Consider the following 26715-nt stretch of genomic DNA (forward strand, 5'->3'; position numbering starts at 1 on the left):
TGGCTGAGCATTCAGTTATTTTGACGGGTCAGCAAATTTACACTGTTATACAAGTTGTACACTCACTACTTTACACTGTAGCAAAGTGTCATTTCTTAATTGTTATCATATGAAAATACATGATATAATAAAATAGTTACAAAAATGTGAGGGGTGTACTCACTTTTGTGAGATACTGTATATGTCTACTACCCAACTGCCAATCCCCCACCCTTTTCTATACCTCCCTAGCCAGTTCACGAGCCAGCCATTCACCGCTTCGTCTCTCTCACCCCTCCAGGTGTCACCACACATCATTCTCTGGCCACTTTTCGCCTCCCCATCAATTTAATGCTTGACTCTGCTCCAGAAACTTCTTTTTGCTCCTCCACATAGTACACTCAAAGCAGAACTAAACCCACCTATCCGTTACAGCTAAGGAAGCTGCCATCTTAGCCTCTGCTTGATCTACAGTTGCCATGGTGCTGTACATGTAATCACTATTGAAACCTGCCATTTGATGGTTTGACAGTTTGTTGAGAACACAAGCAACTGTGACAACTATCATTCAAGCAGTATTTCTGCTTTGATTCTGCTCTGACAGTCAGCACCAATGCACTTAACTTGTTCTAGAACAGGCACACTTTTGGTACTATATACAAAACATACTTTGTTTTATGCAGTACATTTAAATAGATTTTGATTGTTATAATTGTTTTAGTCTATATTACTACATTTTTTACATTACTGTTTGCACCTTTATGAATTTCATACACTAATATGTTTTGTAGCTTTAAAGATGGTAATTCATTTTCCCAAAATGCATTGGACTATAAGGGTAGATGCCAATTTGGTTTACAAATTTACGCATGTAACTTTTTTATTTTTTATTAAAAGGACATTGTCTCTCTATTAGCACTAAGATGTTCATAGTAATTTCTTTCTTCTCTCCAATTATCAAACCCAGAACATGCACCATTTTCTCCCTAAAACACAACTAATATTCTACTATATAGAAGAAAAAGGGGTATTTAGTATAACTTACATCTGTTCTCTCATCTTCTTGAAGTCATCAAAAAGCTGCAGAGCAGTGCTAAGTCCCTCAGCGATAAGGCTGCAGCTCTCCCCACCACCACCCATAAACCTGCAGAAAAAGCAAAATAGCTGAATGCTACAAATTTAGATAAAATAAGCTACAGAAAGTAAATTTTATTGCTTACGGTAGAGACTTCTCTTAAAGCAGACCTTCATTAATTTTTTCATCTTTCCATCTATTAAATCTTCTGCCCTCGTTGTTTTACCTTTGGATAGTAAAGCATTTTTTTCTGCCAGTAAATACCTTATACAGCCCATTTCCTGTTTCTTGTCTGGTCATTAGCCTAGGCCTATGGCATCATGCTCTCTCGCTCTGGTGAGAGTTTGCCAGGAAAGGGGGGGGGGGGGGGGGAGTCATAAGAGGGCCAATGAGAGCTGCAGGGCTGGAGGTGTGCCTCAGTGTGTAAATCTAGGAAGTAAACAGGCAGCAGCTTCAGCTTCCCACAGTTAAAACGGATGCAGCCAAACTTAGTGTAGAGAGATTTCTGCAGCATATTTGGCAAGTACAGAATCACAGTAAATATAAAATAATATGCAAAGTGGTTGGAGGGAAGCTTCAGAATGGCAAAGATGTTTTTATTACAAATTATGTGAGCAGACTGCAGTTTCTCTTTAACTTGTTATGTCTTTGAATGCCTTATTAAGTAAGCCTAAAGGCTGTACACGCGATCGGATTTTCCGACAACAAAACCGTGGAACCGAAGGATGTTGGCTCAAACTTGTCTTGCATACACACGAATGTTGGGCCAAAATTCCGAACATGAGAACGTGGTGACGTACAAGACATACGACGAGCCGCGTAAAAGGAAGTTCACTAGCCAGTGTGGCTCTGTCTGCTTGATTCCAAGCATGCGTGAACTTTTGTGCGACGGACTTGTGTACACACGAACGGAAATTCAGACAACAAGTGACGTTGTGTTGTTGGAAAATTTGAGAACCTGCTCCCAAACATTTGTGTGCGGAAATTGCAACAGCAAATGTTCGATGGAGCATACACACGGTCGGACTTTCCAACAACAAGCTCACATCCAACATGTGTTGTTGGAAAATCCGATCGTGTGTACGGGGCATAAAAGTCTATCATCCTTATATCTGCATAAGCGACAGCTTGGGAATATTCTGATACAACATACCTACCATGCTAAACAGGCAAAGATATCAGCCATCTGTGTACCCTTTTAAAGACACTTTATACCATGGCTTTGCACACTGTCACTGAACTCCACTGCAAATCTAAATAACCTATTAATATTCAGAAGTGGGTACTGTCAACTCTGGAGCCCCACACAGCCAATTTTAAATGTGACAGAGGCTGTGGAGGGTGGGATCTTAAGAAGTGAGGGAGGGGGAAATGCTATACACCCTAAATATGAGTGTAACATGCAATATGTTCTAAAAGGTGAACCTATCCTTTTAAGGGGTCTTTTTATAAAAAGGTTTTTAAACAAGATGTTTTCAACCAAGATTTAAACAAAACTTAACAATCCAATTAGAAAACGTGTGAATCTTGGATGAAAGCTGCATGAATGTAGTATAGAATCATTTATAAATGGACCCTTAAAGTGGTTGTAAATGTCTACAAAAAATTACCTTAATGAATTACTTGCATTAGGGTAAAAATAGGATTTTTATAACAGCTTACCTGTAAAATCCTTTTCTTGGAGTACATCATGGGACACAGAGCCTAAAATGATAACTTAATGGGTATATAAGCACCTTCAGGTGATGGACACTGGTATACCCAATACAGGAAGTTCACTCCCTATATAACCCCTCCTCCTACCAGGAGTACCTCAGTTTTTGTAGCAAAGCAATATACTTAAACCCCAAAAAGAGGGGAGGGACCTCTGTGACCCATGATGTACTCCAAGAAAAGGATTTTACAAGTAAGCTGTTATAAAAATCCTATTTTCTTTATCGTACATCATGGGACACAGAGCCTAAGTAATAACTTAATGGGACGTCCCATAGAAATGCTATTTGAGGGGAAGGAGACACAACCCGCAGGGTACCCCCAGACCTGAGGACCTATACTGCTGCCTGCAGCACACTGCGCCCAAAGGCAATATCCTTATACCTCCTTACATCCACTTGATAAAATTTGGTGAATGTATGTACTGAAGACTAAAGCTGGCCATACACTATACAATTTTCTTGTTCAACTTTCCTTTAGATTTACCAAAACCATATAATATGAGGTCACACCTAAGCCCTTTCAATTTGTATGCAATCAGGCAGGCCCTTGTACTACATAGTTGAAGGTAAATCTAAAGGAAATTGAATAAGAAAATTGTATAGTGTATGGCCAGCCTAAGTTGCGGCCTTACAGATCTGAGCCATGGAGGCCTGGTGACGCACTGCTCAAGAAGCACTAACTGACCTGGTAGAGTGCGCTTTGACTTGAAAAGGGGGAATCTTACCCCTTAAATTATAAATCTGGATTATAACTTGCCAAATCCACTTAGCAACAGTGGATTTCGACGCTGCCTGTCCTTTCTTTGGACCCTCTGGCAGAATAAATAAGACATCAGTCTTCCGAACCTGAGCAGTCGTCTTTAAATAGACTTTGACAGCTCTCACCACATCAAGACAATGTAATGACTTTTCTTCCCTGGAACACGGTTTTGGAAAAAACGATGGCAGGATAATGTCTTGGTTCAGGTGGAAACCTGAGACGACTTCTGGTAAAAAAACCTGGACGAGGGCGTAACACCAATCTGTCCTCATGAATAATCAAACATGGCTCTTTATAAAAAAGAGCAGCCAATTCCGAAACCGTACTTGCTGAGGATATAGCAACCAAAAATACCAACTTCCTTGTCAGAAGGACTAAAGGCAATATGTTGTATTGGTTCAAATGGCTGTTTTTGTAACACTGACAAAACTAAGTTCGGGTCCCAAGGGTTCAAAGGAGGTTTGACTGGCGAATTAAGACGCATCACCCCTTGCAAAAACCTAGGACTAAAGAATATGTAGCAAGCGGTCTTTGAAATAAGACCAATAAAGCTGAGACTTGGCCCTTAAATGGTACTCAAGGCCAACTTCATCTCTACCCCTAATTGTAGAAAGGCAAGAACTCTGCCTATGATATACCTTCAAGGGTGCCAACCCTTGGATTCACACCAGGAAACATAAGACCTCCAGACTCTATAATATATAGTTCTGGAAGCTGGCTTCCTTGCATTAATCAAGGTAAAGATAACTGACCGGGAAAGCCCACGTTTCTTCAGAATGTGGGTTTCAATAGCCAAGCCGTTAAATTTCGCGTTCGTAAGGTAGGATGGAATATCGGCCCCTGTGAGAGTAGGTCTTGCCGTAGTGGAAGGGACCATGGACCCTCAACTGCCATCTTTACGATTTCTGCATATCTTCTGAGCCTTCATACCTTCTGGGCCATGCTGGTGCTACCAGAATTACCAACTTTCTTTCCAGCTTGATCCTGCAAATAAGTGGTGGAAGCAACTGAATAGGGGGAAATGCATAGATTAGTGAGAAGTGATTCCACAGGGTCACCAAAGCATCTGTTCCGCATGCGGATGGATCCCTTGTCCTGGACACAAAGTTGACTAACTTCATGTTGAATCTGGACGCCAGCTACGTCCGGAGTCCCCCATCTTTGGCAAACAGCATGAAAAATGTTGGGGTGTAGAGACCATTCCCCCGGGAATAACTGCTGGCGACTCAGGAGGTCCGCCTGCCAATTCTCTACTCCCAGAATGAAGACTGCCGATAGGCACGGAACATTCCTTTCTGCCCAAGTTAGAATATGGTTCACCTCTCTCTGCGCGGAGAGACTCTTGGTACCCCCTTGGTGATTGATATAGGCCACAGCTGTGGCATGGTCGGATTGGATCTTGACAGGACAATCTCATAACCTGAAAGTCCAGGCCTTCAGAGCCAGACGCACTGCCTGAAACTGTAGGATACTGATGGGCAAGGTTCTTTTGGATCTTGACCACTGTCCCTGGACAGTTGTCTTCTCTAGTACAGCTCCCCAGCCTGAAAGGCTGGCATCTGTCATTACCACTTTCCAGATAACAGGTCTGAAGGATTTTCCTTTCAGCAGATTCTGGGTTAGTAACCACCAACTGAGGCTTTGGGACACCCTTGGGGACAGCCGCATTTGCAAGTCTAAAGCTTGAAACATTTTGTTCCAAGCAGATATGATACTGTTTTGTAACAGTCTCGAATGGAACTCGGCATAGGGAACCGCTTCGAATGAAGCCACCATCTTTCCAGCAACCTCATGCAAAGGCGAATGGAGGGATTGCCTTTTGACCTGACCATCCGCACCAGCTCTCTTACGGAGTTGATTTTTGCCTGAGGCAAGAACACCTTTTTCTGGGCTGAGTCTATGATCAGACCCAGGTACTTCAGCCTTTTTATCGGTTTTAAAGGAAGATTTCTCCAGGTTGAGAATCCAACCCAAACTTTTCCAGGTAACTGGTAGTAATGCGCACACTTTGCTCCAAACGAGCCACCAACTGGTCTATTAGCAATAGATCATCTAAGTACACCAAGACTGTTATGCCCTGTGCCCTTAACCTGGCTAGAGGTGGGGCCAGGACTTTTGTAAACACTTGGGGTGCTGTAGCTAGCCCGAAGGGCAAGGCTACAAACTGGAAATGCTGCTGTTCTACCTCAAACCGCAGAAACCTTTGGTGAGTGGGGAATATAGGAACATGCAGATATGCATCCCTGATGTTGATAGATGCCAGAAGTTCTCCTCCTTGTAGGATAGAAACCACTGACCTGATCGACTCCATGTGAAAGGAGCGGATCTTCAGGTACTGATTTAGATTCTTTAGATCTAGAATCTGACATCTCCATTCTGTTTTGGTACTGTGAAGAGGCTTGACTAAAACCCCAAACCTTGTCCTACTGTGAGGACCAGTATGATCACCCCCCGAGCCATTAATCGGTCTCGTGCCTGAAACAGATTGCCTTTTCCCTGGATCTTTGGGAACATTTGACCTCAGGAAACGAGACGGTGGAAATTCCTGAAATTCCAGCTTGTACCCCAGAGTTACTGTGGAGATGACCCATCTGTCCTGAATTTCCTTTTGCCAGACTTCTGAAAACTGCAGAAGTCTTCCCCCACCCTGGCGAGGGGGGGCACCTCTTCATAATGAGTCTTTAGCTTTGCAGGTTTCCGGTCCCAGGACTTCTTTTGAGCCTGGGCCTCGCCCTGAGGATTTCCTCTAGAGTCTGACGACGGAGGCCATCGCCACTGCATAGAGGCGGAAGCCCCTGGAGCAGGAGAAAGAGCCCATTTAAATGAAGGGTGTTTACTCTTTTGCCAGTCAAAAGAAAGTATACTTTTCCCACTATAAATTGTTTGCATGTATTTATCCAAATCATCCCCAAAATAGCCGAACCCCATGAAAAGGGAACCCAGTCAGGAGCTTTTTACATGGTGCTTCGGCTGACCAATTTTTTTAACCACAGGATTCTACGCATGCGTACTAGCATAAGTGTAAGGCGGGACGCCTGGTGAATAGAATCTTTAATGGCATCTATGGCAAAGCATAATGCCTTTGGTAGTTCGGCCACATCCCGGGCTTGTTGTGCAGGAACCGCTTTAAGGGCCTGTCTAAATTGGTCCTTTAGGGATTGACAGACGCCTATTGCAGCGACTGCAGGCTAAGTAACGGCACCTGCCAAAGAAAAAGCAGATTTTAACAGGAATTCCAACCTTTTATCTGTTGGATCCTTAAGCATTTGTGCATTGTCTACGGGACAAGTTAGACTTTTATTACACTGGAAATCACAGCATCAACTGCTGGTACCTTCCATTTTTTGGTGAATTTCTCCTCCATGGGATAGAGAACTGAATCTCTTTGGAGGAAGAAAATGCTTATACGGGTGATCCCATTCAGCATAAATAAGTTGTTCTAGTAATGCATGGATAGGAAACGCATGCAAAGGCTTTGAAGGTTTTAAGGAACCCAAGGAAGAAACCGAGCTTTCAGCAGACTCCGTTAGGGGTAGCATGAAAGTATAAGGAACCATCTCCATAAGAGATTATATCAGCAACTTCTCAGATTGTGAGGCTCAAAAGGTTTCATCTACCGTTGTTTCCTCCACAGAGGAGTCATCGGTTTGTCTTTCCTCTTGATTGCCTGAGGGTAACACCTCATCCTGTGCCCACTGTTTCCCTTTGGAAGGTGGGGGGGGGATCTAGCACGTTTCCTATCCATTTGAATGGAGGATGCGATTAAAGCCGCTAATCTTCCTTCCAGGCCCTAGGAAAAGGCATCTTCAGTCATGTATACAGGGGCTGAGATGTGAGAAGCAGCTGCACCACCAATTTGTTCCAATGAATCACTGGCTTGCCATAATTGGTATTTCAGGCGAGGATGACAGTGTGGAGGTACGACTGGAATTCCTAGCGCCTGGGGGTGAAACCTTTGGTACCTTTTTGGTCTTTGTGGTGTCTTTTTTTGGTACACATAGTCCTAAGCACAAAAGCAGAGGCACTATTAAATTGCACTACTTGCTGAACATAGTCATCTCAGAATGATGCCACTATTAAGTTCGGCCTAGTGCTGGGAAAAATGTCCTTCCCGTATTAGGAATGCCACTTACAGCCCTTACATGCCCCACCGCTCCTGTGTCCCGTGTGTAGCCTGCTTGCTCCTCCTCGCTTTAGCCGAGGAGAGAATGCTCCAGCTGATTCTTAAGCCTGCTTGTTTTGCAGTGCATCCTCGTGGACGTTACACGGCGCCACGCCTAGGCCCCGCCCCCTTTGTAAACCTGTACCCCCCTTTAGTTTTGAAAAATATTCCCGCGGGCAGCTTTCGGGTCCGTAGACCCAACACGGGGTGGGGGTGGGGGGGGGGGATAATAGTCAGAGCCCATGACACCAGTAAGCAAAGCAAAACAACTGTTGGAGAAAAACTGGGGACCTCCGTGCCGGAGGGGGGGGGGGGGAACACCAGTGATGTTTCCGTTCGGGGGGGAGAAAAAAAAGCATCGGCAGATCTCTTACCTGAGAGGAATCCCCCTGTGCAAGCTGCTGCAGCCACACACAGACTGACACTGAGCTTTACAGTGAAGACAATAGATTAAGGTATGCGCATATACTCCCTCTAGTGGAGAATTAAGGCATGACCACATTTTTTCTCTTAAAGAAAAAATCATAGGTGGACTTTTTAGTTCCTAAGTTTCTTCCCTTACCTTATCCCCGCTGCAAGATTTGCTGATTTAGCAGTCAATCCAACCTTCACCCATCACCGTGGGCTGCGTTTAGCAAACCATCAAGGACTGGGTCCCTTTTTTATCGGAGTTCCACTCCCTTGGACCTGCAAAAGCACCCCGCCAGGAAAAGCTTTTTTTAGGTAATGTAGCATGACCAAAGCCCTGGGTCCCAGGGTCCAGCCCTCAAAGAGAGGCATTACAGGCAAAACCTTGTGCTTCGTATACGAGGCCCGGGGACCATCCACTTTGGCCTCAGTGGCACTTTGGATGGATCCGGTCTATGGAGGCTATTTAAATCCCGCAAGGATCCCTCCTGGAGCTCCTCAGAGCACATCTTCACTCGTGACCAACACCTTAGACACTGGCGAAAAAACTGGAGGTACTCCTGGTAGGAGGAGGGGTTATATATCGAGTGAATCTCCTATATTGGGTATAACAGTGTCCATCACCTGAAGGTGCCTATATACCCATTAAGTTATTACTTAATATTTAAAAATATCAATGAAATTGCTTAAGAGTCCACTTAAACAAAGTATCAAATGGTGATCCACTCACTGAAAGTCCATTAAGAAAAGGCAGGTGAGTATAAACTAGACAATCATGGAAGAAAATATTAGCAGCGATCCCAAGTCTCCATCACCACACCACTTGTGCCACAGCCCTGTAGGTAATCCACTTACCAGACCCTGCTGGTTAACATGTTTATCAATCAAAGAGATAATGGCTGTTCACTGGACACTTCATCTGTATTTTGCTCATTGCAAGCAATAGATAAAAAGATTCCACATAGCGTAATCCAGTACAATAATTAATTTATTCATTTAAAATTATCCCACAAAAAAACACTCACAATGTTTGCATAATATAAGGGGCATGTAACATCAATACTATGTCAGTTGTGCATTCCCCTCTAACCTCTCACCGATCCCGCGGTGTTCCCGGGAAGGACAGACGAGGATAAGCCGACTGTAGATAGCTGCGTAGCAACGTCCTGGTGTTTTTTTGTGGGATAATTTTAAATTAATAAATAATTATTGTACTGGATTACGCTATGTGGAATCTTTTTATCTATTGCTTGCAATGAGCAAAATACAGATGAAGTGTCCAGTGAACAGCCATTATCTCTTTGATTGATAAACGTGTTAACCAGCAGGGTCTGGTAAGTGGATTACCTACAGGGCTGTGGTGATGGAGACTTGGGATCGCTGCTAATATTTTCTTCCATGATTGTCTAGTTTATACTCACCTGCCTTTTCTTAATGGACTTTCACTGAGTGGATCACCATTTGATACTTTGTTTAAGTGGACTCTTAAGCAATTTCATTGATATTTTTAAATATTTGCTATTTTCACACTAGCACTGCTAATGTTTTAGAAATTTTTCTTTGATATATATTTGGTGCATCTCATTTTAGTATAGCTGCTGACTAATGTTTTATCAATAATTTCTCTGTGTGCCCTGAGGGATACTGAACATAGTTTATCTCTCATTCTTTGATATTTAAGTTATTACTTAGGCTCTGTGTCCCATGATGTACAATAAAGAAAAATGGCTCCCATTGGCTCCCAGTGCTGTCAATCAAAGCCAGTGACGAGGGAGCGTGGGGGGTGGGGCCGAGTCCCGCTGTCTGTGTCAATGGACATAGCAGAGGGACTTGGGGACACTGGCCAGAGAGAAGGGGCCAGAAGTGCCGGTGGGGGACCTGAAAAGAGAAGATTCCCGGCCGCTCTGTGCAATTCCATTGCACAGAGTAGGTGAGTATAGACATGTTTGTTATTTATTTTTTTTAAGTACCTTTACAACCCCTTTAAGTGTCCTAAGATACTGGAAGAGACACATCCAACCTCTTTACTTTAAGATTGAGAGCTTAGATATAAAGCAGCTACAGTTGATGATTTTTTCCTCAAAGTGCAAGCTCTGAGCTTTTGTTCCGATCTTAAGCTTATGCAAGCACGTTGGCTAGTGAAATCTTAACTCCCATCTTGGAAACTTCAACATCTAATAACCAAAAATGTGAAATCTTGATCAGGAAGAGAGCTTTTCAAACTAAATACCTGTCAGCAATTGCAGCTCCCATGTTTTATCTTCACAGGGTCCTTTTAAACAGGGTCCTTGGGGGGATAGTTAAGGTAGGTAGTGATGGGCTCAAGCGTAATCGGATCGAGCCCATCAGGAAGCAGTTACTGCTCACTGCCACTCATAGGCAGTGAGGTATTTCCTGACCGGCAGCTGCACATACACACGCTACCTATGATTGGCAGTGTGCAGTGCCGGCTTCCTGGCAGGCTCGACCCAAATACGCCCAAGCCAATCACTAGTAGTTGGATAAAGTCCTAAAGCATGTGAAGAACAGCTTCAAAATTACCTGTTCATTGGTGAGTCTGTCAAAAATTTGCTCTAGAACTCTAGATGCTGATCTTAATCGACTCCTCTGACTCATCAAATAGCAGGTCCCACCACTTGCTGCTGTGGTTCCTCCAGGTAACCCCTAGTCACTGCAGAACAAAAGAGTTTAATGGGAGTCAACGCGAGAAACCACAGCAGACAGTAGGGACATACTACTCTGCATACCAGTAAGTGTAGGATAGGATGAGTGGTCTGCCACAGAGCAAAGTTTCTGAAAAACGGCTAACAGACAGATAATTATGAAGCAGTTTTCTTTAATGGTCCTATTAGTTATTTTTTAATTTTTTTTTTAACAACCCCCTGACAGGGTTGCAATAACGGCTTTCAAAAAAAAAAAAAAAAAAAAAAAAAGGATTTACATCTCTAGCATCAATGTGAAAAACAATGCAGTCTTTGTTCATTTTTACAAGACGTGAAATGGAGACCATTTTTTCTGAACAATTTCACCTACTGAGTTACACTGTTCAAAAAAATGAGTGTTAAGGCATCTTATTCTGTGTCCTTATGTTGAAGCACTTATAAAATTCTGTCTGTTCAATATACAGAAGAGATAACAAACAACCAAGTATACTCAAGTAAATGACCATAGGTGAATCTTACTGGATGCTGTCCAGCCATTGAACAAATTCATAAGCACTGCTGGTGGGGGCGTGACATTGAACATAAGACTCCGGAGCACAGTCCACAGTATTGAAGACCACAAGGCTATACTGTGTTCCACCATACTGCAAAACAAAGCATTAACAGGTGAATTAATTCAGATATAGACAGTCTGCATAGCAAGGTCACTTACAATTAGCAATAATCAACTTACGTCACCTCCAAAATCAGTTTCTGCTGGAGGCCCATTATTGAAATATCTAAAGAAATGAAAAAAAAAATAAGTTAGAAAATAAAAGATTTAGGATCACTGGAGCTGTACTGACTATATTTAGAAGGAAACTGGTTAGGTAAGTAAAAAATAATCTCAATCTCCTCCAAATCAGCTAGTGCAAGAATTAAATTTTTGATGATTTTTTTATCAAGCAGTTTTCAAAGAAAATAAAGTGTAGAACATTAACATCCTCTACAATTAGAAAGCATAATAATATGTCCTCTGGTACACCAAAAGTCAGACTACTTAACATTGGGAGACCTGCAACAAAACACTTTACAATATTTGAAACAAAGTCCAGGTTGTCATGTAACCAAAAATTTAAAAAAAAAAAGGGAGTCTTATTACGGTCTAAGTTCAAGCTCATCAAACCTTAAGTCTGGGAATGAGGATTCACGGTCAGAAGCGAACCTTAACCACATGCCGACCAGCCACTGCAGTTGTACTGCGGCAGAATGGCACAGCTGGGCGAAACGACGTTATGCAACGTCGCTTTGCCCTGTGGCCACTAGGAGACGCTCAGTTGTTTTATACATATTTTGGGGATATTTATTATAGCAAAAAGTAAAAAATATTGCTTTTTTTTTTTCAAAATTGTCGCTCTTTTTTTGTTTATAGCGCAAAAAATAAAAAACGCAGAGGTGATCAAATACCACCAAAAGAGAGCTCCATTTGTGGGGAAAAAAGGACGTCAGCATGACCGCGCAATTGTCAGTTAAAGCGACGCAGTGCCGAATCATAAAAAGTGCTCTGGTCTTTGGCCAGCCAAATGGTCCGGGGCTTAAGTGGTTAATGGAGTTTGTGTACAACAGTTTTTCTAGTAGATTCAGATTCTTTCCATCTGATTGGTTGAGGTAGTGTATTTACCAAATGTTTTAATTGCAAGTATTAACAAAAGAAGAGTGACAAGTTTGGGGAAAAAAAAAAAAATAATAATATGTTTTCAGTTTAGGCCAATATGTATTCTTCTACATATTTTTGGCAAAAAAAAATAATCGCAATAAAGCGTGTATTGATTGGTTTGCATCTACAAAATAGGGGATAGATTTATGGCATTTTATTATATTCTTTACTAGTAATGGCAGCAATCTGCGATTTTTATCGTGACTGTGACATTGAGACAGACATAGCGGACACTTGACACTATTTTGGGACCATTCACATTTATACAGCAATCAGTGCTATAAAAATGCACTGATTACTGTATAAATGTCACTGGCAAGGAAGGGGTTAACAGTAGGGGGCGATCAAGGGGTTAAATGTGTTACCAAGGGAGTGATTCTAACTGAAGGGGGAGGGGACTTACAATGGGAAGAGACCGATCGGTGTTCCTCTGTACTGGGAACACACGATCGATCTCCTCTCCCCTGACAGGACGTGGATCTGTGCGTTTACACACACAGATTCACATCACGGCTGTTACCGGCAATTGCGGGTGCCCGGACATCGCAGCCACTGGGCACGCGCATCGGCTCCCGAGTGATGCCGCATGCGCCCCCTACACGGCTGGGAATCCCAGGCCCTCATATGGGGGGGGAAGGAAGTGGTTAAATCCTGTAATGTTCTCATCTTCCCTTGTTCAGTGATATCATTTATTTGTGCATTTCCCATTCTACCACCAAAAAGTGTCTCCTTCCAAGGAATAAAAAAAATGTGTTCCTGTGAGTGCAATTAGTGGCGAAGTGTATATCCAATTTCTAGGATATGTTAGGTTGTGTGCTTCCAAGTCTAATGTTCTATACTTCCGTGGTACCCATATATTTTTGTGCAGAAATGTCCTACTTAAAGTGTTTTCAATCTTAATCCACCTTTTCTCACTTTTCATTCGTGAAATAACTGCTTTGTAGTATCTGTTTATGTCTGGTGCTGCTAACCGTCTGTTTTTTTTCCCTAGTGACTAATGCAAATTTTACTCGGCTTTTTATTTTGCCATATATATTTTAGCATCATGGTTTTTATTGTTTTTTTTTTTTTAAACACTTAGTGATATTGCTATTGGTAACATTTTGGAATTATCGCTATTTTTAACATATTTATCCTTCCCATCCAGGATAGAGGTCTCCACAAGACCTTGTTTAGTTCTGCTTTGATCTCATTCAATAATGGGATATACAGTCAGGTCCATAAATATTGGGACATCGACACAATTCTAATCTTTTTGGCTCCACAATGGATTTGAAAAGAAACGAATAAGATGTGCTTTAACTGCAGACTTTCAGCTTTAATTTGAGGGTATTTACAACCAAATCAGGTGAACGGTGTAGGAATTACAACAGTTTATATATGTGCCTCCCACTTTTTAAAAGGGACCAAAAGTAATGGGACAGATTAACAATCATCCATCAAACTTTCACTTTTTAATACTTGGAAATCCTTTGCAGTCAACTACAGCCTGAAGTCTGGAATGCATAGAAATCACCAGCTGCTGGGTTTCATCCCTGGTGATGCTCTGCCAGGCCTCTACTGCAACTGTCTTCAGTTCCTGCTTGTTCTTGGGGCATTTTCCCTTCAGTTTTGTCTTCAGCAAGTGAAATGCATGCTCAATCGGATTCAGGTCAGGTGATTGACTTGGCCATTGCATAACATTCCACTTCTTTTCCTTAAAAAACTCTTTGGTTGCTTTCGCAGTATGCTTCGGGTCATTGTCCATCTGCACTGTGAAGTGCCATCCAATGAGTTCTGAAGCATTTTGCTGAATATGAGCAGATAATATTGCCCAAAACACTTCAGAATTCATCCTGCTGCTTTTGTCAGCAGTCACATCATTAATAAATACAAGAGAACCAGTTCCATTGGCAGCCATACATGCCCACGCCATGACACTACCACCACCATGCTTCACTGATGAGGTGGTATGCTTTGGATCATGAGCAGTTCCTTTCCTTCTCCATACTCTTCTCTTCCCATCACTCTGGTACAAGTTGATCTTGGTCTCATCTGTCCATAGGATGTTGTTCCAGAACTGTGAAGGCTTTTTTAGATGTTTGGCAAACTCTAATCTGGCCTTCCTGTTTTTGAGGCTCACCAATGGTTTACATCTTGTGGTGATCCCTCTATATTCACTCTGGCAAAGTCTTCTCTTGATTGTTGACTTTGACACACATACACCTACCTCCTGGAGAGTGTTCTTGATCTGGCCAACTGTTGTGAATGGTGTTTTCTTTACCAGGGAAAGAATTATTCGGTCATCCACCACAGTTGTTTTCCGTGGTTTTCCGGGTCTTTTGGTGTTGCTGAGCTCAACGGTGCGTTCTTTTTCTTTTTAAGGATGTTCCAAACAGTCGATTTGGCCACACCTATTGTTTTTGCTATCTTTCTGATGGGTTTGTTTTGTTTTTTCAGCCTAATGATGGCTTGCTTTACTGATAGTGACAGCTCTTTGGATCTCATATTAAGAGTTGACAGCAACAGATTACAAATGCAAATAGCACACTTGAAATAAACTCTGGACTTTTTATCTGCTCCATGTAAATGGGATAACGAGGGAAGAACACACACCTGGCCATGGAACAGCTGAGCAGCCAATTGTTCCATTACTTTTGGTCCCTTAAAAAGTGGGAGGCACATATACAAACTGTTGTAATTCCTACACCGTTCACCTGATTTGGATGTAAATACCCTCAAATTAAAGCTGAAAGTCTGCAGGTAAAGCAATGTTTATTTCATTTCAAATCCATTGTGGTGGTGTATAGAGCCAAAAAGATTAGAACTGTGTTGATGTCCCAATATTTACGGACCTGACTGTAATTAGCCAAGTATAACTTCTCTACTGTGGATGTCAGCTTAATTCCTAGGTATGATAGTTCTTCCCACACACGTGAATGGGAATTCCCTTTGTAATGCAAGTGCTTCTTTTTTCCTACACCTATATTTAGCATTTTCGTTTTTTATGGGATTAATCTTAAAATTCAAGAGTTCCCCATTTTTTTTTATTTCTCCAATTATGTTTGGCAGTGTCACCCTTGGTTTGGTTACATACATTAAGATATCATTCACGTATGCCTCCACCTTATGTTCCTCCTCTCCCACTCTCGCCCCTTCTATATCTCCGTTATTCTGCAAAGTTGCAAGAAAATGGTACCAACGACAATATATACGGGAGTGGCGAGAGTGGGCACCCCTGTCTTGTTCCATTAAACATTTCAAAAGGCGGCAATATATCCTAGATGTCGAAGCGTGTCCATAATGAATCCCCAGTCTACCCTGTCAATCGCTTTTTTCGTTTCAATTGACAGGAGTAGTACTGGGGATCCCCTGTTTTTTTCCCCACTTTCGCAACATTAATATTGTTTTTATACTATTATCCCTGCCCTCTCTACCAGGTACAAACCCTGTTTGGTCTGGGTCCACCCACTCTGGCACTGATTTTTTTTAATCTCAACGCCAGAATTTTTGCATAAACCTTTGTATCGGCGTTCAGTAAGGCTATGGGCCTATATTTAGAGCAGATAGTTTTATCCTTTGCCACTTTGGGTATTACTATAATATGGGCTAGTAATGTCTCTCTTAGTTTTCCCCTATTTTGTTCAAGTAGTCCACAATTTTGGAATTAATTGATTTTGAATTTTTTTGTAATATTTAAATCGTAAACCCATCGGGTCCTGGGCTTTTCCCTATAGGTGTTTATTTCAATGCCTTTTTAATTTCATCTTGTGTGATTGGTTCTTCTAGCTCGATCAATTGTTCTACTTGAATTTTTGGTGGGTTGGCATCTGTTAGATATTCTTTTATTTTTATTTTTCTTGTTTCTTTTTCCTTTTGTGTCTCTTTGTTTCTGATCAAATACAATGCACTATAGTATGTTTGAAAGGCCTTAGCAATATCAGTTGTTTTGTACACCATTTCTCCTCTCACGTTTTTTATCTTTTCTATATAACTTTAAAGTCTTCTTATTTCTTAGGATTTTTGCAAGATGTTTCCCAGGTTTATTTCCCCATTTGTGTCTCTCCTTTATCACTCTATTAAACTCCTATCTTGTTTCCTGTTCCATCAGATCTTTTAGTTGATCTCTTTTTAGAATTAAAGCCCGATGGATTTCAACTTCCGCTTGCTTTTTGTGCCTTTGTTCCAGTTCATATATTTCTTTTACAATTTTTTCCCATAGTATTTTCTCTCTCCTTTTTTCTTGCCCCAATAGGGATCAATTTTCCCCTAATGAAAGCTTTGTGGGCTTCCCATATATAGTTGCTTTTGTTAATTCTGGCGTCTCATTCCACAAAAAATATTGATCGATTTCTTTTATTACAGTCTTTTCTACTTCCAGGTCTTCTATTAAATCTTCTTAGTCCTTTCCCCAGTACTTCCCCTTTCAGTTTCATCTTTATTATTACAGGGGCGTGGTCCAATATCGTTGTTATTCCAATTAAGGTTTCTATTACTACCTCCAGGGCTCTATGCTGTACTAATATATAATCCAACCTAGAGTATGTGTCTTGCACTGCTGAATGGTATGTATAATCTTTTGCACTTGGATGTTGCATTCTCCAACCATCGACTAGTTGATGTTCATATATTTTTTTTCAGTCTTAATTATTTTCTTTATCCAGTCCACCAGACAAACTGTCCAGTTTGTGGTCCATGGAGAAGTTAAAATCTCTGGCCACTATTAGGCAGCCTTGTTTGAATTCCATCAAATCGTTTAAAATTCCTATCAAATATTTTTGGGATACTTGTTGGGACAGTATACATTTGCAAGCGTGTATTTCATACCCTGTAAGGTCCCTCTCAAAAACAGAAAGCGACCTTCTGGGTCTACTTTTCTCTCCAATAAGAAGCTGACCTTTTTCCCAAAACCTATTGCTACACCTTTTCCCCTCCTACTTGGAGATTCTCCATAGTACCATACTGGGATAGTCCTTGAGTATAACTTAATATTTGAATCCTATGCGATATGTGTCTCTTGTAAAAATATATTTCTGCAGCATTTCTTTCCAATTATCATAATACCATGTGTCTCTTTTCTGGAGAATTTAGACCTCTAAAGTTGTATGTCAAAAACTTCGTATTATTCATGTTTCTCTCCGTCTCCCCCGCAGGAGAGAGGGGGGGGGGAGCCCCGAAGCACAGGGCGAAACAGGGAGCACTTCTCCCCATCAGGGCCCAAAGGGCAACAGACCACCCAAATCTTTGCAAACCATATCCCCTCCCTTCCTACCTTCCCCCCCCCCCCAGCCCCCTTCCTTCCTACTCCTTCCCACCCTATCCCCACCCTTTTCCTTTTGGTGTTTAGACCTCATGGTCATCGAGCAGGTTTTTATCTTTCTTTGGAACCACCCTCGCCCCCTCCTGCTATCTTCAGCCCGAGGTGGTGTTCTGTATGGCTCTGTGACCAACCTCACCCGCTAAGGGGAAGGTGGCTCAGGGACTCGCCAGGCATCCAAATCTCCTTCCCCCATATGTAGTTCGTTTTTTTCTTTCTTCTTTCCTCTCCCCCCCGCCTTCTACCCACTGCCCACCATCCCGTACGTTCGTATTTTTATTAGGATAGTTTTTGTTACATTTTTCTCCTGGGGGTCAACTGCCACTGCTCCTCTTCTTGTGTATCCCCTGCTTGTCTTGGGGCTCTCTCTCTCTGAGTTTCCGGGATAGGAATTTCCAGAAACCCTTTGCTTCCTCAATAAACCTGAGTTTTACAGTACGCCCATTTTTCCTACCCATCAGATATGCAGGGAAACCCGTTATATTGAATTTCGTGGTCTTGCAGCACTTTCAGTAGAGGTTTTAAACATCCTCCTTCTCCTTAATGTTTGAGATAGGCCCGGAAAAAATAGCAGTATCTCTTCCTCATACTTAATTGGGGAATTACCCCTCAACTTTCCCCATATTTGTTTTTTTACTTCCCAATTATCGAACCTTACAATTATGTCCCTTCGGGTCTCCATCGGGATTCCCTTTGGTCTTCCTAATCTGTGCGCTCTTTCGATTTTTATTGGGTTTGTTTCTTCTTTACCAAGTACTGGGTTAACTATTTTCCTTACTATTTCTGTTAGATCTTCGGTCTGTGTAGCTTCGCGGAGACCCCTTATTCTCAGTTTTTTTTTCTTCTGTTTTCTTGGTCTTCCAATCTGTATGGCCTGCTCTCGTTCTCGCTTTTATCTCCCCTTTTAGGTCTTTTATTGCATTTGTGTGGCAGTTCACTTTTTTTTCCCCACTTCCTCTACTCTTGTGAGTAGATAACCCAAGTCCTTATGAATTATTGCCATCTGTGTTTTTAGAAAGTTCTCCAAAGCCGTGGTTGGCATGTCTGATTTTTTTGGCAATTGAGCCTTTATGTGTTGTCCCTCGTCTCTCTCTGTCACCAGCTCTAATTCACAGTCCTGTTCCATTTTAGGTTCAGATAGTGTACTTATTTCTAATAATGTTTTATTCTGCCCCTTCTTTTGTTTTTTTTCTTTACTTCATTTTGGCGCCCCTTGGTACTTTGTTGTTTTTCTGTTTGCTTGTCTCCGCTTCCTCCGTGGATCACATATTTGCTTGTAGGACTGGGACCGGGGCTCAAGTTCAGCCGGGGTGATTTTTTTATCACTGCTCCCCCCTTCCCGATTTCCCCCTCTATTATCTACTACCTCTGCAATATGAAAGAAAGAAAAAACAAAAAAAAGGAAATGCGAAGGTGTAGCAATACTACTTTCAGGTAAGGTGGAACGATGTCAAGTTTCAAGGAATTAAGGAATTAATGGGGGGGGGGGGGCCTTCTCCTGTGGGTCAGTCACGTCACACTTTTTTATTTTCTCCTGTTCAGTTCATTTATATGTCCAAACCCATACTTCCACAGAGACCTAAATACTCCAGGCATAGGGTACTGTCCATACGTGGGGGTACACGGTATTTACTTTATGTTACACGTTATACACAATAGTCCCATGACCGAACTAATATATGACATATGTAACCAGTGTCTATAAAAAAAGAAATAAACTATTTTAGGTCTTTCACTCGTTACCTACTAATCAGGTACTTACTGGTCAGTGTATGGGCAAATATGAAAAAGAACAGTTCCAAGCCTATAGGGAGCAAAACACTCACCGCTCTCCCCTTCACCTCTTCTTCTCCTTCCCCCTCCTTCACCTCACCCCTCCTCCCTCTCTCCCCCTCTCCAAACCTTTAGCCGACCAGTGGGGGCCACACAGCTCTCTCCCCAATACTCTCTCTGCCGTTCAGGTTCCGGAAACCCTGGGAGGGCCTCCCTTCGGCTCCACTCAGTTATCCTCACCCCAATCTTCGCCGAAACTACCCGAGTGCCTTCATCTCCTCCTGCCATGCCTGAGTCCCCGCGTACCTCCGCACTTCGGCTTCAGATATCCACGGACTTCCATGGCCGCCTCTTCTGCCAACAGTCACCTTCTTTCCTCTCGGTCTATACATCTGGGGGGGCCACCGCCGCACTCCTTCCAAGTACTCTCCGCCTCCCTCGATCTCCTTGCACTGAGTGGACAATGTTCCTGTGAGAAGGGGGCCGACCGAGTACCGCAGGGCCAGCGAAGGGGGACCCTCTCTCAGGCCTGCAGCAGTCAACGGCGTGAAGAGACACACCAAGAAGAGGAGATCTGAAACGGACGTACAGGACATGCAAGCCAGGGATCTAAGCTTGACTTTTTTTTTTTTTTCTGCATCTAAACACTCAATCATGTTAACCTGTGTGTCCTTGTACACATAGGTGTTTAGAGGCAGAGAAAAAAATGGAGAGGAGTGTTTTGGCAGAAAACACACCTGACACGCATAAGCGCCTTATTATTATGGACAGTTAAATTATTAAATGCCCAAACACATTTACAAAAAACGTGGCTTTAGGTCCATTTTTCTTGCAGCTTTTCTTCTGCCCGGCCTGGGGCCTACTGGCTAAATAAAAATACATACAGTAAAACCTTGGTTTGAGAGCGTTTTGCAAAATAAGCAACATTTCTTGATAATTTTTGGAATTGATATACAAGCAATGTCTTGATAATAGGATTTTTTCTACGGCTTACCTGTAAAATCCTTTTCTTGGAGTACATCACAGGACACAGAGCCAGTTATATTATTTAACTTGGGTTATACGCCACCTATAGGTGAAAGGACACTGGTAGATCAATCAAAAGAAACAAACAGGAAGTCCTCCCCTATATAACCCCTCCTACACAGGAAGCACATGAGTTTTGTAGCAAGCATTAAATTCCCAAAAGAGGGGAGGGACCTCTGTGTCCTGTGATGTACTCCAAGAAAAGCATTTTACAGGTAAGCTGTAGAAAAAAAAAAAATCCTATTTTCTTTATCATACATCACAGGACACAGAACCGGTTATTATATTAATAACTACCTGGGACGTCTCAAAGCAATATCCTTGAGGGGAGGGAGACACCATCATAGAAAGGACCTACTCTACTATTTGTAATACGCTGAGGCCAAAAGGCAGTATCTTCTACGTTATTGACATCCACCTGGTAAAAATCCTGTAGATGTATAAAAAAGACCCAATTGTGGTCTTGCACACCTGGGCCACTGACACCCGATGACGGATGGCCCAAGATACTCCCCCACACCTGGTAGAGAATCTCTCCCTAGAAAAAAAAAAAAAAAAAAAAGTGTTTTTGCCATTTAAACCATAGGCATCATTGATAAATTGGCAGATTCACTGCTAAATATTCAACCTAGATGCCGCTTGCCCTTCCTGGGCTGTTCTGGCAGCACAAACCAGGATTCCTGACCTGTGCCGACAAATCAAGTAGATCCTGAGCGCCTGAACAACCTCTAGATTATGTAGTGATCTTTCTCCTGCCAACTGTGGATTAGGAGGATAAAAATAAAAGGCAAGACACTGTCCTGATTCAAGTGAAAACTAGAAAGCCACCAGGCAATAAAAGTTGATGAGGACGCAACATCACCTTATGATGAGAGACCAAGGACAGCTCCTTGCATGAAAGAGCCGCCAACTCTGACACTCCACTCAGTGAAATGATAGCAAAAGAAGCCCCCGATTGGTTCAAAAAGTGGCCTCTGCAAGGAAAATCAAGGATCAAATTCAAGTCCCAAGGACACAAGAATAGCCTGACAGGTGGGACTAACCAAGTTACATGCTGTATGAGGTATGAAACAAGGAGTGAGACACAACGGCCTCTGGAAAAAGAATGTATAGGGACGAACTCTGACCCTTATTAGTACGTAAGGCCAATCTCCATTCCCCTACTGATTGGAGAAAGAAAAAGAAAATCTCCCACTCACCTATTTCTGTGGGTGCCTCTTCCTGGCTTCACCCCAGGCAAAAAAAGATATTTTAAAATCATGTAAAGTTCCCTGAAGCTGGCTTCCAGGGGCTTAACAGTGCTGAGATACAGGACTCAAGACCATTAGGTCCCGCTGGACTGGGAGTGTCCAAGGAGCAACCCCCGCAAGACTCGCCATGTCAGTGTACCAAGCCCTCCTGGGCTAATTCGGCCAACACCAATATCAGTGTTACCACCTCACGGGTTCTTCGCAAAAGATGTGGCAGAAGCCAAAAAAAAAAAAAAAAAATATACGTAAAAATTAAGGAGAACCGATCCTTAAGGTGTTACCAGTACTTCCACCCCTAATGGCAGTGGGACTCTCATAACGGACACACCTGTCCAAACCTGTTGTATAACTTGGAATCTCGTAGATTTCCCTGCAGAGTTCCCCCTGCCACTATTCTATCCCTGGAATATGTATTGGTGATAGAGACAGCACTTGTACTGTCCCAGACAGAATGTGGTTCACCTCCCTGAGTCACATGACCTCTGGTGCCGCCCTGGTGGTCGATATATATGCTTGCAGAGGCATTTCTGGGCTGAACCTACAACTGGTTTGTCCTATAATCCAGAGCAAAGCGTACTGGCCAAACATTCCAACATATTGATGGACAGTATTCTCTCCTGTAGAGACCAAGCCCCCTGAACTGTAGCCAGCCTCAAATCAACTTGGAGAGAGACTGGCATCAGTGGTTATTCTCCAAATTTCAGAAAAGGAAGAATATCAGCCACCAATTATTGCTCTGCAACACCCGGAAACCGAACCTTCCGGCAATCCAATGCCGGGATCTTCAAGTTCCAGACAGAGAGAATGATCCTCTAACACAACCTGCAGTAGGACTAAGTAGGGAACATGCTTTGACCTAAACACAGCTTCTTCCTGTAGAAATATATCGAAGGAACCCCTGGAATCGACTGCTTCCTCAGCAAAGATTGAGGTAATGAGTGCTGAGGTGTCTTCAGCAAGCCCAGTACTGGGACTAGACGCTTTGTGAACCCTCCAGAGCTGTAACCAACCCAAAGGGAAGATTCACAAAAAAAAAAAAAAAAAAAAAAAACGGCTTTCCACTGCAAATACAGAAATCCTTGATGAGCCTCGAAACAAACCGCCACATGAAGACATGCGCTTACAGATGATTATGGACCCCGAAATCTGCCTCTTGCAGGAGAGGTCATCACTGAACAGATCTAGCCTATCTGAAAACAGAAGGATGTTCAGCGGCTTAAAGCGGGGGTCCACCTATTTATCGTTTTTTTTTTTTTTTTGAGTTCATTCACAAACTTTTCTTCTCAGCATTACATACTCACATATTATGTGTAATATGTCCGCCTGTGTCAGATTTCGTCGGAAAGAATAACTTATATTATTCACTGCAGGCGGTTTCCATCTTCATTGTGGGCATTTGAAGCCCACAAGCATTTATTTCCTGGATGTGGTGAATGCTGTGCTCCCAGCATTCACTGCTCGTTCCCGCACATGCTCAGTGGCATCCTGGGAAGCCTGAGACTAGCTCCCAGGAGTCTGGGAGAGGCTAGAAACACGCCTACTCCCACGGGAGGAGAACCAGGAAGTGCAAAGAAGTATAGAAAAATAAAAGGTAATTACGGCGAATTAAATTTTTTTAAAGGGCATGTCAGCATCTAGGCAAGGAAGAGAATACATACAGATATTGTTCAAAATTTGGGTGGAACCCCGCTTTAAGATCTTAAGATAGACCTCACGTCCCTATTTGGTTTTGGAACTGCTACCATTAGAGAAATTTTTGGATCCACCACTTTTACACTACTCTTTGCGATCGAAAGAGCCCTTCAAGGCCCGACAGGCGGGTGATTACACTAGGCCACTACTCCTTAAACTTGTTAATTACAATGATAAGGTGATCCTACTCCAGAAGGCCAGAGAGATGGGGGACATCATGTACATTGGGGTTAGGGTCTCATTGTATCCTGACTTTTCGCCAGATCTCCAGAAGCGCAGACCTGAATTCATTCCTATTAAGCGTACTTTGCAGAAACATAAGATTGGAGTATGCTCTGCTGTATCCAGCCGCTTGCAGGTGACAGCATTGGGTGGAACTTTGTTTTTTAGCTCACCGACTGAAGTGGTGCAATTGCTGAAAGAAAACAAGAAAGATCTATAGAACTGTAGAATATAATGAGCATGGAATTATTTGAATTGTTGTATTTTTTTTTTTAATTGTTTTGATCATGTTTTATACTGGGGGGGGGGGGGGGGGGGTAGACTGGTGGAGGGGTTGGGCGGCCCTTTTCCCCTCTCTCAATCTCCCCCCCTCCCCTTTTTTTTGTGTCTTTTTTGGGGTCTGATTATCACTGCAACAAGATTTGATTGATTAAATGGGAGGGAGGAGACACACTCTTGGTTGAATGTTACAAATGTATGTAAGAATGGGAATAAGGGAGCAAATGGGGCTCCCAAATTGGCTATGTTTTGCACTAACATTGTTAAGGACGCTGGTTTGTAATGTGAGGAGGGAATGGTGGGGAAAGAAAGGTAAGGTCACAGGTTCAGCCCTTAGGGTAGGCGTAGGGTGGGGGGGTAAGAAATACACACCACAAATACTAGGACGACAGAGGGTACAAATAGAGAAAGGGGAGAGATATAGAGGGAGGAACACGCAGACAAGAGCGAGAGAGATCTATTGACCCTTTTTCATGCAAGATAAGATATTCAGTATAACCTCTTGGAATGTCCGAGGCCTAGGGGATCCAGTTAAGAGAGCCACGGTCCTGTCTGCAATGGAAGGGAGTGGACCCGGGCTGCTCTGCCTGCAGGAGACGCACTGGACTGGTGATACAACCCCGCAACCAGAAGTTCCAATCCCAATACCATTCAGTCTACTCCTCCTATTCAAGGGGGGTGAGCATAATGATTGGGAGAGGAGTGGCGTTCTCCTGCAGGGAGAGCTGTATTGATGAGCAGGGCCGGTATATTTTTTAGTTTTGCTCGATTGAGAATAAACCATATGTGTTGGCAAACATTTATATTCCCCCCCATTCAAGCTTGAGGTTTTACACAAACTGTTGTTCACATTGCATAAAGTAGGAACCCCAATAATAGTGGTGGGAGACTTCAATGAAGTTCTAGACAAGAGCCTAGATAGATTCCCACCAGGAAACAGGCCCAATACAGTAGGAGAGGGTCGGCTATCCTGATTCTTGGAGGAAGTGGGGCTGAGCGATATATCTGCAAGAAAGGCAATACTCATGTTTTTCAAGTTCCTACCTTACTCTCTCTAGAATAGACATGGCCCTGGGTAATAGAGAGGCAATATCATTGGTAAATAACAGGAGTATGGTCCAAGAGGAGTCTCGGACCACTCCCCGCTTGTGTTGACAATAAATATAGGGGGCAAAGCCCATTTTAGAGAATGGAAAAATCAGCCCTTGTTGGCTGGAACGGATTGGCAACCCCGGACAAGTGGTGACTAGACTAAATGAATTTGTACAAACCAATACAGGCACAGCATCAGCTGGGAGTGGTCTGGGACGCCTTAAAGGCCTATCTTAGAGGCCTCTTGATCCAACAAGTGGCAAGAACTAAGGGGAAATCTAGAGAGTGAAAAAAACTGACATTAGGAATGAGGCGATGCAGGTAGAGAAGCGATATGTCGAGGACCCTACCCCAGATAGGCAAAGGGAACGTCTATAGGCAAAGGCAAAGGGAAGCCTATAAAATGGCCACCACAAGGAGGATGGAAAACAGACAAATATTCCAGAGACAGTGCTATTTTGAGGAAGGAGAGAGAGTGGGCCATATGTTGTCCCTTTGATTAAATCTAATAACCCCCCCCACTGTCTTGGCGGTTAGGACATCAAGTGGAGAGATATCTACTGACGCGACAGAGATAATGCACACATTCAGTGAATATTACAAGTCTTTGTATAAATCCAATAGGGGAGTTGGGAGTGAAAGAATGGATGGTTTTCTTCAGGGGATTATTAATCCCGACCTTGACAGAAAACGATAGATTAGATATAGAAGCACCAGTGACCCTAGAGGAACTACAGCAGGCAGTGGCCGAGATGCCCAGCCAAAAATCACCAGGCCCGGACGGCTCCCAGTAGAAATATACAAACGATATAGTGAGGTACTACTCCCAGAACTGCTGAAGACTTTGGGATGGGCATTAACCAACGGGAGACTCCCCACCTCAATGTTGGAAGCCAACATCACTGTAATTCACAAGGAGGGGAAGGACCAATTGGATGTTTCCTCTTATCGCCCAATCTCATTACTATGCATTGATGTAAAAATCTTGGCCAAAGTGCTAGCAAACCGTCTAAATGGATGTATCCAAAATCTTATACATCCTGATCAGTCGGGTTTTATTCCCAACAGGTCAACTAGTATCAACATCAGAAGAGTCTTTTTAAACATGCAGATTCCAACCAACAATGTAGGCTCTAGGGCCATATTGGCCTTGGACGCTGCCAAGGCCTTTGATAGCCTGGAATGGGACTATTTATGGAGAGTGCTAGAGAGATTTGGGTTTGGCCCCTCCTTTATCAGATGGGTGAAAATACTCTATAGCAAACCAAGAGCTAAAATAAAAATTATTAATGAACATTCAGAATTGTTCCAGTTGGAGAGAGGGACGAGATAGGGTTGTCCCCTGTCCCCCCTATTGTTTGCCCTTGCGATGGAACCACTAGCAATTATGACTAGATCAATGCTAGATATACAGGGATTCCGGAGGCAGACAGAAGAGGACAGGATAGCACTGTTCGCGGATGACGTCCTGTTTTTCCTGGGTGATGTTGAAACTTCGTTAAATACAGTGATACAAATGGTTGGAGAGTTTGGGCGATTTTCTGGTCTGGTTATCAATTGGGAGAAGCTGGCTCTGCTACCGGTAGACCCTCTTGGTAACTAGATACCGTCTGGAAGTCCCCACCTG

The 26715-nt window shown here is 42.9% G+C and overlaps 1 protein-coding gene across 2 annotated transcripts in view; it reads right to left on the reverse strand.

Moving 5' to 3' along the window:
• Positions 1–26715, reverse strand: part of MED25 (mediator complex subunit 25) — a 328200-nt gene that overhangs the window by 284412 nt on the left and 17073 nt on the right. The window contains exons 3-5 of one of the 2 annotated variants that reach the window (XM_073602256.1): positions 11496–11541; positions 11282–11406; positions 1025–1123 (exon numbers count right to left, since the gene is read on the reverse strand). In XM_073602256.1, coding sequence (XP_073458357.1) covers positions 1025–1123; positions 11282–11406; positions 11496–11541 — 270 coding nt within the window. The remainder of the gene's footprint in view (positions 1–1024; positions 1124–11281; positions 11407–11495; positions 11542–26715) is intronic. The other variant, XM_073602257.1, reaches the window with a different exon arrangement.

Source organism: Aquarana catesbeiana, linkage group LG10, assembly GCF_042186555.1.
Source record: "Aquarana catesbeiana isolate 2022-GZ linkage group LG10, ASM4218655v1, whole genome shotgun sequence".
Taxonomy (NCBI): Eukaryota; Metazoa; Chordata; class Amphibia; order Anura; family Ranidae; genus Aquarana; species Aquarana catesbeiana.